Source organism: Ahaetulla prasina, chromosome 6 (genome assembly GCF_028640845.1).
Source record: "Ahaetulla prasina isolate Xishuangbanna chromosome 6, ASM2864084v1, whole genome shotgun sequence".
Classification (NCBI taxonomy): domain Eukaryota; kingdom Metazoa; phylum Chordata; class Lepidosauria; order Squamata; family Colubridae; genus Ahaetulla; species Ahaetulla prasina.
The window spans coordinates 35,161,924-35,175,401 of record NC_080544.1 but is presented as its reverse complement, the minus strand read 5'-3'; the positions used below and the strand labels follow the sequence as shown (position 1 = coordinate 35,175,401).

Here is a 13,478-nt window from a genome sequence, read left to right as displayed (position 1 = left end):
CAGCCACAAAAGCTGAATCTTGACTCATTTATTATCCATTGTCAAAACTAAGTGTGATCAAAGGCCTTTTCTTTGCTGACATCTAGGCTCAAGATTAACAAAGCTCTTCCTATTATGGAAGAAATAGCACTATTGAGACCTTGGATGAAAAGTCTTCAAGGAAAAACAAAGTCCAGTTGCCTTTTGAAAAAGCACCTTTGGGATATTGAGAAAATCCTTATAACCACAACAGAAGCCTCATATTCCATTCTAACAACAGCCTCTCTTTCATGATCTCCAAATTCTTTTATGACAACCTTATTTTTGGATACAATATTGAAAATGGGTAGTATTGATATAATTGTTTTCCAACATTTACGGGAAAGAGATTCCCGACTGAATTTTGTGTAAGAAGAAATAAAATTCCCTTTTGGTTGAAAAATTAAAACAGAAAAAAAACTCTCTTTCAATGGGATAGATTGCAATTTTTACTTTCAAAGAGCAAAGAATCATTTGACTGTTCAAAAGGCAAGGGATGTTTTTAGAAAGATATAAAGATGAATTGGAGGAAACAGAAATAGAAATCATAGAAAGAATTTCACAGCATTCACAACAGATGCAATGGGAATTGGAAAATGATGATTCTGGAATAGGTACTACAGATTTGGAGTTTCCTAACTTTTTAAACTAATTTAAATTAAAATTAAAATGTTAAACAGCAACATTTACAACAACCCTAATCAACCTATCCCCCAATCGGCAGGACTGCTGCAGGACTACTGGTGAGTTCCTAGGAGACTCCAGTCTCCCGGCCTCTACTGACTTTTTGAATCTCCCGCCATTACAGCCACCTGTAAAGAAGCTTCTCCAACCACCCTATCTCACCATTTTAAATTTCCCGCCAAATCTCACTGTTACCATAGTAACTCCCTATTACCATAGCAACTGCCAAATTGACTACCATTTAAAGTTAAAGAGACAGATATAAAATCAAAGATAATTGATTAAGTGACAGACACTTAATCATTACTAAAATAAAATAATAATAAATAAATAAATAAATAAATAAATAAATAAAACAAAGGAATAAGAAAGATCATCATTATGCCAGCCAGAAAATCAAACGCTGATAAAATCTTAGAATCAAGATTAACAACTATTGAACAAAACATAGATAAAAGATTACAAGCTATTGAACAAAACCTAGAAAAAAGAATTCATAATATTGAACAAAACCTAGAAAAAAGAATTCAAAATATTGAACAAAACTTAGAAAAAAAAATTCTATCAGTTATTGAACAAAGTTTCACAGATTTGATAAAACAAATTTCAACACTAAAAAATGAAAACTCTAATGATCTAAATCTCTTCCAAACTCATCTATCACCACAAAATATACAACTTACAACTCAACCTAGACATCAAATTAATACAACACAACCCAATCAACAAACAACTACTAATCAACTAATCAGAGATGCAATGGAGAGAGGACAAAAAATAAATAATGCAATATTATTTGGACTTGAAAACACAAATGAACCAGATATCAATAAGATTCACAACATCATTGGAAATTATAATTCATCAACCATCTCCCCAAATGAAATAATTGCTGTCTCCAGAGATGGACCAGAATATAAAAACAGCGATGGGACAACAGCACCAAGATTTTGTAGAGTTATATGCACTAATGAGGACAGCAAACGCAAATTCATAAAGACTATAAACTCAATTGCTAAATCCAACCCTACCTACAGTAAACTTAGATCACGTCCTGACCTATCCTTTCTACAAAGGATACGCTCGTGAACTTCGCACAGAACTTAAAAGAAGACAAGACAATGGTGAATCCAACCTATACATCGACTACCATGCTGATTGCATAAAAATAAAACCTGCAATCAAAAATCACCTCAAACCCCCATCACCCATAACAATCAACCAGCCATCCCATTATTCAACCAAGTACCCATCACCCTACCATCCATTCAACCAACCATCTTACCAACTATCCAACCAACAGCCATCCAATCAACAATCCAACCAGCCATCCAACCAACCATCCAACCAACCATCCAAACAGCCATCCAAGCAGCCATCCAAGCAGCCATCCAAACAGCCATCCAACCAGCCATCCAAACAGCCACCCAACAATCCACCCAACCAGCCATCCAAACAACCATCCATCCAAACACCCAAACTACCATCCAACCATCTATACAACCATCTATTGTCCACCACCCCCAACCCACCAACCCCCAAAACTAGGTATGCACGCCTTACCTCTTCAACACCAATCATATCAGATCTCAAATGCAAATTGATAAATGCAAGAAGCATAGTCAACAAATTACCTGAATTTATCCTCTTATTAAACAGTGGCACATTTGATATCATTTTTGTTTGTGAAACATGGCTGAATTCATCCCTTCCTGACTCCATTATCTCAAACAAAGAATATCAAGTCTATCGATCAGATCGGGAAAACCAAGAGGTGGTGGAGTGGCTATCTTTACAAAAGACACTGAATCTAAAAAATATCCAAGTAGCACATAAACTCTCTCTTCCTGAAACCATAGTATGCGACCTATCCCTTGACACTACTCTTCGATTCTTACTATGCTACAGAGCCCCCGACTATGACATTACCCACGCAAATATGCTAACCTCAATGCTAACATGGACTACCTCTTGCCCATACCCTCTTATCTTCCTTGGTGACTTAAATCTACCTCTCATTAACTGGACAACCAATGAATGTTCAACTGACCCAATCCATACTACACTATACAACGCTGTTACAAACCTAGGTCTTGAACAACTTGTAACTAACAATACAAGACTCAACAACTGCCTTGACCTCATCTTCTGCAACAATCCAAACTCAATTTACGGTATACAAATTAAAGAACCTTTTTCAAACAGTGACCACTGCATGATTGATTTTCGTCTCAATATACGTCCATACTTAATTCGTCATAACACCAGAACTCCCAACTACAACTTCAAGAAAGCCAATTACGACCTTATAAACAACGATCTTTCACTTCTGAACTGGCAAAATCTGTTTGCAACCTGCATAACCGCTGATGACCTCTATAGAATCTTCCTACTTGAAATCAATAGAGTCATTAAATTATATGTACCACGAATGACTACCATGTCCAAGAAAACAAACTACCCATATCAATAAAAAGCTTCAATCAAAAAAATCCTCTGGAAAAGAAACAAAAAGGCTATGTTACAAACTTCAGAAACCGTTACAGAAACATATGCAACCAAATTAAAACTGAATGCACAAATTACCACACCAAGCAAGAAGAAAACCTTTACGCACAAATTCCAATCGTGCCTTTTATAATTTTGTCAACAGTAAACTTAAAGATTCAAGATCCATCCCACCACTAAAAGATTCTAACAACAAAGAATGCAATGACGAAACAGTCAAAGCAAACCTCTTCAACATTTTCTTTGGCTCAGTTTTTGTTAACTCCGATAACACATATCCAACATTCCACAAACGAACCAGCAATGACTATGATGATCTAACTCATATAGATTTCACAGAAGACAACGTTGGTAAAGCTCTTCACAACTTAAAACCATCGCTTTCTATTGGACCTGATGGTCTATGTGCATATTTCTTAAAAAAACTTTCCATTAATATAGCTGAACCCCTAAGTATTATCTTTGATAAAGCTTTCACTACCAGTTCTCTTCCCAAACTTTGGTCACTAGCCACAGTCATCCCCATCTTCAAAAAAGGAGACCCCAGCTTAGTCGAAAACTACAGACCGATCTCCCTTTGCTCGTCACCTGCAAAGTCATGGAATCTATCATCAATCAATCCATTACCTCACACTTAGAAACTAACAACCTACTCTCCAACAAACAATTTGGTTTCAGGAAAAGTTATCATGTAACTTACAACTTCTCCACTGCAAAAACATATGGACTTCAAATCTAGATCAAGGCAAATCAATAGATGCAATCTACATAGACTTCTGCAAAGCTTTTGACTCAGTAGTACACGATAAACTTCTCCTTAAACTAACATCCTATGGCATCTCAGGACCCCTCCACAAATGGATATCTGCTTTTCTGTCTAACAGACAACAAGTGGTCAAAATTGGCAATGCTTTATCAAATCCTGTTCCTGTCAAGAGTGGCGTTCCTCAAGGCAGCGTCCTTGGACCAACACTCTTTATTCTATACATTAATGATCTTTGTGACCATATCTCAAGTAATTGTGTTCTCTTTGCTGACGATGTCAAACTATTTAACACCACAGACAACACTTCTATCATTCAAAACGACCTTGACCATCTAACCGCTTGGTCTAAAATTGGCAGCTCCAAATTTCAACCAGCAAATGCTCAGTCTTACATATAGGAAAAAGAACTCTAAAACTAAGTACATACTAGATGGACATTACCTTACAGACGACCCCATCCCGTTAAAGACCTTGGAGTTTTCATGTCAAATGATCTAAGTGCCAAAGCCCACTGCAACTACATAGCAAAAAAGCTCTAAGAGTTGTAAACCTAATTTTATGTAGCTTCTTTTCCAAAACACCACACTACTAACCAGAGCATATAAAACATTTGCTAGACCAATTCTAGAATACAGCTCACCTGTTTGGAACCCTCACCACATCTCTGACATCAATACAATTGAACGTGTCCAGAAATATTTTACAAGAAGAGTTCTCCATTCCTCTGAAAACAACAAAATACCTTATCCCACCAGACTTGGAATCCTAGGCTTAGGAAACTTGGAACTCCGTCGCCTTGACAAGACCTAAGTTTAACTCACAGAATCATCTATTGTAATGTCCTTCCTGTCAAAGACTACTTCAGCTTTAATTGCAATAATACAAGGGCAACCAATAGATTTAAACTTAATGTAAACCGCTTTAATCTAGATTGCAGAAAATACGACTTCTGCAACAGAATCATCAGTGCTTGGAATACTTTACCTGACTCTGTGGTCTCTTCCCATAATCCTAACAGCTTTAACCAAAAACTTTCTACTATTGACCTCACCCCATTCCTAAGAGGACCATAAGGGGCGTGCATAAGCGCACAAACGTGCCTACCGTTCCTGTCCTATTGTTTTTCTTTTCTTCTTCCTATATATGTTTATATGTGTATATACTATATAATCTTTTTGTATGATGTTGTGACAAAATAAATAAATAAAATTATGGATTACAATTGTTTTACATGGAATATAAATGAAGCAAATGCTCCTCAAAAAAACCCCCACTATTATTTGAAATATTAAAACAATTTGCCTAGAAGAGAATCATAACCTGCCTTCCATTGAGGACCTGTACGAATCAAGAAGAGGGCCGTGAAAATATCTGCAGATCCCTCGCATCCTGGACATAAACTGTTTCAACTCCTACCCTCAAAACGACGCTATAGAGCACTGCACACCAGAACAACTAGACACAAGAACAGTTTTTTCCCGAAGGCCATCACTCTGCTAAACAAATAATTCCCTCAACACTGTCAGACTATTTACTGAATCTGCACTACTATTAATCGTTTCATAGTTCCCACCACCAATCTCTTTCCACTTATGACTGTATGACTATAACTTGTTGCTGGCAATCCTTATGATTTATATTGATTGATATTGATATATTGACCATCAATTGTGTTGTAAATGTTGTACCTTGATGAACGTATCTTTTCTTTTATGTACACTGAGAGCATATGCACCAGGACAAATTCCTTGTGTGTCCAATCACACTTGGCCAATAAAAAAAAAAATTCTATTCTAAAAAGGATATAAAATATTTTACCTATAAAACTTTGGGTGAACAATTTATTTCAGCAGATATTAAAAAGAGAAATGGAATTGCTTTGTCCATTAATCCTCAACACACAATTTGTATTAACTGATTAATATGGCAGGTTTGTTGGAGTAGAAGTTATAGAGCATTAAAACAATAGTACTGGGATTTATGCCCCAAATGAAGATATAACTTATTTTCATTCATAGATTAATGGAGTGGTTTTCTTCCAACAGGATAAAATTTCTGAAAAAATATTAAATTATTGAGGATATGAAACATACCGTAGTTTTAAAAAGTACAGTTATTTTTCAGAAAAACACAAATGTTTTTCAAGAACAGATAGGATTTACCCTTCAGGTAATTTGACTGTTAAAATTTCATAAATTTTAATAGATTTTATCAAAGAGTTTTTCAGATCATAACTCTTGATTTATAAAAGAAAATTATTTTTCTTTCATATGAAAGGAGATGGGCAGTACAAAAATGTGAAATATAAATAATTAAAAATATACAAAAATGAAATGTTTTTGAAGAAAGATGATATTTTGGAGGACTGAAAAAACAAATTAAAAGATTTTTTAAAAATAATTTAAATAAAGGTGCGGATTTGAGAATTTGCTTGGGATGCAAGTGAAATCTTTATTAGAGGTTATTTTATACAATATAATTCTGAATTGAAGAAGATGCAAGAGAAAGTGCAAAATATTTTCTATGACAGAAAAAGAAAAGAATAATTAAGGATTGTTGATGTTAGCAATACAAGAAATGGAAATAGAATTAAACTACACAAAGCAAAGAAACTTTGAATTTGCAAATAAACCAGGGAGATGGTTGGTTTATAAATTGTGAAGAGAAAGTGAAAAGAAAATGATACTGAAACTACAAGAGAGAGATACCATATTAACAGATAAGGCTTCCATACAAATATTTATAGAATAATATTATTATATAATATCTGTATAAATACAAGTATTTATAATAATATTATTCTATAAATATTTGATAGATATTATATAATAATAATATTCTAATTCTTATTCAGGACATGATATTCCAATAGAGAAAATATATGAATATCTTTGAAAATAAAATTTACCCTGGATCACAGAACAAAGGCAAATGATGAATTCGTTATAATGATAACAAATTTTTCAAAAACAATTAAAAAGAGTAAACCTGGAAAGCTGCTTGGATCAGATGGTATATCAGGTTTGTATTATAAGTTCTTTGAGGATTAATTTTTACAACGTTTACAATATGATGATTTTTATTCTACAGGAAGGAGAGGAAAGATGCCAGAGACATGGAAAGAGCTAATATAATAATTATACCTAAAAAGGGACAAGATTTGATTTCAGTAAGAAATTACAAATCAATATCTTTATTGAATAATAACTGTAATTTTTTTATGATGATTTAAGTTGAGGATTGAAAATAATTTTTCAAGATTTTATTCATGAGGATCCATGTGAGTTTTTACCTAGAAGATAGTTGAAAAATAATGTTAAAACCATGTTGGACATTTTGAAATATGTAGATGTATTTACTGAAAAACAAGAAAAAACAGGAATAGATGGATGGAAGAATTACTTCAAGCAATTGATTAAAATTTCATCTTTTTTAAATAAATACTTGATAGGAATTTTGTGCTGGGAAGAAAGCTATTCAGAGAATGACAGAGCAATTGCTAGAAATATAGTATTTTGTGATCTGTGAGGAAGTAATTTGAAGCCTTGTTTTTAATTATAATTTTTCTAATCTAATAAAGGTTTGGTGTAGACTAGAGGAACTTTAATATGCTCCCTATAATGTTGTGTGAAGTCCAGATGATTATCTTTGCTATATTTCCAGAAACGTCTACCCTCTCTGGGGAGGGATGTTGGCTCTCTGCTATTAAGATTTAGCAGCAGAGAAAAGAAAGAAATAATATTTTGATGTCAGATGGGAAAAATGCCCTGACACTGGGAAAACTTGGTTCCATAGCCAATTATTTTTTTCCACTCTTCTGGGTTTGGATGGATTCTTCCTCATTTGAGATCCTTCTGGGCTTTCTTGCCCCTTAGCACTAGATATAGTGCACACAAAGCTTTAGAGAACTTGTTCTTCATCAAACAAGAAAAATGGGTTTAAGGATAAAAAGCATATTAACAAGATAGAGGTAGGTGGTAACTGTATGAAACGTAAGAGGAAAAGCTACTGAGCTATATCCTATCTCAGAGTAAGACAGAAACAAATCTGGAAACAGAATGCTCTTTATTAGGGAGTCAGTTTCTACACCGCCCTGAGTCCTTCGGGAGAAGGGCGGTATAGAAATCAAATAAATAAATAAATAAATAAATACTACTTTTTGTATTATTGCATAGCAGAGTAAGTGAGAACAATTTCTAAGAATATCTTCCCCTCTGCAGGAAAACACATTCCCGGTATTTTATAATTCAAGTTAACTATTTTTTGTAAACTGATAAAGCAGCATGACATTTACCGGTAAGTCTTTCAGTAGATCACAAGTACCACATCACTCAATAATTTTTTTTCTTTTCCTAGGTCCACTCTAGGATCAAACTATTTTTTTAAAATAATTCAGCAGATTACTCAAATTTAAGAGTTAAATTCAGAATAGAACAAACAATATTACAATTAACAAAATTAACAATCAACAAAATCAAAATTATTTGCCAGTCTATATGAAAAATAACACATTATTAAAATCCCATCAAACAATTATGAGACGAGGTAGTGGCAGCAAATGCATCACTTTAAATTTTTAATATGGTAAATATTCATAAATATAATCTATATAAAAAAACTCTTTTGGGGTCCTCCATAATTTTTAAAAGTGGGAAGAGGTCCTAAGGGGAAAAAGTATAAGAACCATGCATTTATATCTCACTTCCATATAAATACTTCAGAGGCTATCAAATTACATAAAAATAAATCCAATTTTTAAAAATCAGCAGAGCATTATTACTATGAAATGTGGCAGTACCTCTGATGTCATCCACACATCAACATCATTATTTTCATCCACTGTATCTGCTATACAAGGAATTAAAGATACAAATCGTGATATAAGGTCCTAGAAATTAAGTAAGATGAAATCTAGTCAGCAGGAAATAAAATCAGCAAATCCGACTGATTTGTTTTATTTGGAATTACAATATCCATCAATTATTTATTCATTGTATTATACTTTTTATGTTTATTAAGAAATGTAAAGAAAAAGTTCTAATTGGCACACCAGAAAAATTTAGAGAGAAATAATAATTTGAAATGCCTCACAGTCATATTTAATGAAATCAGAAAGTTTTTATTTAATAATAAATCATACTTACAGAAGTTGAATTGGGATCTTTTGGATACATATCTAGCAATAATTGTGGTGGATTCAAAGGGCTAATGTACTTAGTTACTAAAATATTCCTTCCCTGATTGTTAAAAACTGAGGTCATTATTCTTCTCTTTGGAAACACTGCTTTCCATGTTTGCTTAAAAATATACGCTCTTTGCAATAGTGTTTCTGCTTCATGATCTGCAAACTAAAGACATATTCAGAATTAAGTCTCAATTTACAATACTTAACAACCATTTGAAGTTACAATGAACCCTCCGTACTACCTAATTTCAAAGTTACAACGGCCATATGCACCCTCAGTCACATGGCTAAATTTTGGGCGCTTGGCTCACTTTAAAGCCATTTGCAGCATCTCAATATTTTTTGTGAGCTTTCTGGCATTAACTTCCAGTTTCCAGCAAAAAAAAAATGCCCATTGGGTAAAATAGACTTGCTTAACACCACAGTTTTGCTAAATGACTGCCATAAAAATGTAAAAAAAATCAGGCCCAATCACATATTGCTTCAGCTTACAACCACAATGCCTTATGACCATAACTTTGGGTTTAATTATGATCATAAGTTGAGGACTATCTATGCATTGTATTTTATAATTGGAAAAAATATTTTTAAATTATCTTATATATCAAATGGGATAATTACAAATGCCTACCGTATCTAGTTCTAAATTATTTTCAACAGAGGATATCTGAGGTTCAATAGTGGCAAAGATGGTGAGAAAGCTATATTCTTTCAGGTTCTGCCCCAAACATTCTTCTTTAGGGGGTACATATGTCTTACTCCAAGTATATCCAAGTACAACAGGTGGCATATCTATTTGAAATGTTCCACAGATCTGAAAACACATACGTTTTAAAAATACATATAATAAAGTCACAGAAAACATCTGATGGGATGGCTGCATTACTGGGATTATACTGAATGGTTTAAAACCATATTTCTTGTTCTTTATTACCTTAGATTGTTCAAGTAGAGCAGAGAAAGGAAACACAAGTGATCCAAGCCAGTTTTTTCTTATGTAAGAATGACCACTGCAACTATTTGGGCAGGCATCCTAGTTAAATATATAACTTGGATTAATATTTTGTATTTAGATTAATGCATGTATCTATGTGCAAGATAGAGAATGCAAGATACCGTTTGTGCATTTTAAAAATACAGTATTCCCAACTGCAGCTTCTGAATGGTTTTCAAAAGTAGTCCCATATATAATATTAAAACACTCTAACTGGAAGTGACCAGAGTGAATTATATTGAGCAAGTCAGTATGCTCCATTAATAGTTGGTTAACTAATGAAAGCTGAAGAAATACATCAAGGAACAAAATGAGATGTAGCATTCTGAACAGCGTTTATGTATAATATCTTCTTTTCTTAAACGATATAATAAGAAATATTACAATTATATTCTGGACTTAATGATAACTTTCCATTCGTTAATCAAAATGAAAAAAAAGTATTGATTCTGATTTCTTACACATATTTACAAACTAGTCTATGATTCCTTATTTAAAAGTTTATTCTTTTTCCAATACACAATTTACCTCATGCTTTTCAAGCACAAATTCATCAAAAATGCTAATATTTATGTTGTCTTTTATTTTAGATAGACCTAAAAAGGTATAATCATGTGCTGGAGAGCTGAAACAAAAAACAAAATATTTGAAATGAAATTAAGAAAAGTTATATTTTTTCTACTTTAAACATACACAATTTAAAAATATTAAAATATTCATGTATTAAATAGTAAAGCTATTTAAACTATATACTGTGCTGTATAGACTCTGAATCTTCTGTACAAATTCTGTCCATTTGAAACTCTGAAATCACATCTAGATTTAGAAAATATTAAGTCTCATACATAAATATTTACATTACATACATTAAATGGATCATTCATATCTGTTTATTTTGAACTTATCATTTCTGTGAATTTCAATCATTTGCATAATTATAAAATTGACTAAACGGCATCATTTGCAATAAAATTTCAGTTTAACAAAGATAATCTTGAATCAATGATCTACTGTTTTAACTGACTCTTAGTTTAAAGGATATAGCGCAATTACATTAGGAAAATGATAAACTGATGCCAATGATACAAGTTTAGTTTTATCCAAATATCAAATATAATGGACATGCTGTTCCCTGAATAATCTGTTAAAGTGAGGATTTACTGTTTTACTGTTTTCTTTATAGAGCAAACTTCTTATAACATTCAGGTAATTAAATAAGAAGTAATTGTTTTGGGCTCATGTTCCACTATATGCAGATAATGTACAACTGAAGTCCAATGTCTAAAAAAATGGAATAGATTGCAGTGCAAGAAGTATTTGGACACAGAGGAAACACAGAATTTTTACTGAGTAATTTAAATGCCACATTCATCTTACTAAAACAAACTATATTAAAGTTGAAATATTAACTCACTTAAAATCAACTTGAAGTTCTTCATTCCAGCATGGATGAGAGCCATCTGCAGTGCTAGTCTGATAAACTGTTTTCTGAAATGTAACTTCTACAAAAGGATGCACGGTCACCTAAAACAGAGCAAATGTTTTACCATATTAAAATGGAAAGGAAGAACAGTTAGTAAAGTTAAATAACCTCTTTCTCTTCTCACTGTGGATAGTACAAAAAGCAGTTATTACTTAAACACAACACTATTCTGTTTCTACTTGTGCTAAAACAATTTGCAAAATACCGTAAGGTACCCTAACCCTAACCCTAACCCTAACCTAACCCTAACCCTAACATCAAGTACAAACTTGATGGACATTACCTTACTGACGACCCCCACCCTGTCAAAGATCTTGGAGTTCTCATATCAAATGACCTTAATGGCAAAGCCCACTGCAACTACATAGCAAAAAAGGCCCTAAGAGTTGTAAACCTAATTTTATGTAGCTTCTTTTCAAAAAACTCTACACTACTAACTAGAGCATACAAAACATTTGCCAGACCTATTCTTGAATACAGCTCATCCGTCTGGAACCCATACCACATCTCTGACATAAATACAATAGAACGAGTCCAGAAATATTTCACTAGAAGAGTTCTTCACTCCTCTGAAAAAAACAAAATACCTTATACCAACAGACTTAAAATCCTGGGATTAGAAAACTTACAACTCCGTCGACTTCGACATGACCTGTGTTTAACACACAAAATAATCTATTGCAATATCCTTCCTATAAAAGACTACTTCAGCTTCAATCGCAATATTACAAGAGCAAAAAATAGATTCAAGCTAAATGTCAACTGCTTCAAACTCGATTGCAGAAAATATGACTTCTGTAACAGAGTTGTTAATGCTTGGAACTCATTACCAGACTCCATAGTCCCTACTCAAAATCCCAAAATCTTCAACCAAAAACTGTCTACTATTGACCTCACCCCATTCCTAAGAGGACTATAAGGGGCATGCATAAGAGCACAAAAGTGCCTACCGCTCCAGTCCTATTGTTATATATATATATTACTTACTTCAAGATATGCTGTTTTATCTATAACATTTGTTTGTGTATACTGTTGTGACAAAAAGAAATAAAAAAAAAAGAATGCAAAGTGCAGCTTCCAGTGTTCTTTCCAATCTCTTAAACAGAGTTCAGTCACAGCATAACAGGGAAGGAGGAGGGAGAAGGATTTACAATGAAGCAGTTAACCAACATTCCAAGTTACTGCCTCTTATATTGGAGAATCCACTGGGGGGGGGAGGATTTTTTTTTCTTCATAACCGTGGATCTGATCTGCCCATTTTCAAATTCAAGAATTCTTTTGCTTTCCTTTCCCACCACACACAAACACAATTCAATCCAGTTCTGTTTTCAGATAAGTACTGTCCTAATGGAGAGACAAGTTGTAAAAATTCTTGAGCCCCTTTACCTATCTTTAATAATGCAGTGGGTTATTCTAGATCAGGGGTCACCAACCTTCCGGACCTCAGGGACCACTAAATTCATAATTTTAAATCCCGCGGACCACTAATATGAATTTTTTAAAAAGATAAATAGTATTTAGTGCAATATAAAAATGCAAATAATTTTTCTATGGACCACCAAAATTTTCGCAAGGACCACCAGTGGCCCACGGACCACTGGTTGGTGAACACTGTTCTAGATAACAAGGTAATACTTCTGTTCCTATTCTTGTCATAACAATAACTCTTTGAGGGGAGGATTAAACTCAAAGAAAGAGTGCCTGATCCAAAGTCACCCACTTGGTCTTGATGCCTAAGCCAGGATGAGAACCACAGCCTCTAATTTCTAATCAAGACATGCCCCAAGTAGTGTATTATGTCATATGCAGTCAAGCAGGGTATTTATTTCTAATTCATCAA

The 13,478-nt window shown here is 33.4% G+C and overlaps 1 protein-coding gene across 1 annotated transcript in view; it reads right to left on the bottom strand.

Moving 5' to 3' along the window:
* Positions 1–13,478, bottom strand: part of CC2D2B (coiled-coil and C2 domain containing 2B) — an 89,412-nt gene that overhangs the window by 15,413 nt on the left and 60,521 nt on the right. The window contains exons 23-28 of the mRNA XM_058188080.1: positions 11,570–11,679; positions 10,684–10,780; positions 10,096–10,194; positions 9,793–9,975; positions 9,121–9,324; positions 8,775–8,864 (exon numbers count right to left, since the gene is read on the bottom strand). Coding sequence (XP_058044063.1) covers positions 8,775–8,864; positions 9,121–9,324; positions 9,793–9,975; positions 10,096–10,194; positions 10,684–10,780; positions 11,570–11,679 — 783 coding nt within the window. The remainder of the gene's footprint in view (positions 1–8,774; positions 8,865–9,120; positions 9,325–9,792; positions 9,976–10,095; positions 10,195–10,683; positions 10,781–11,569; positions 11,680–13,478) is intronic.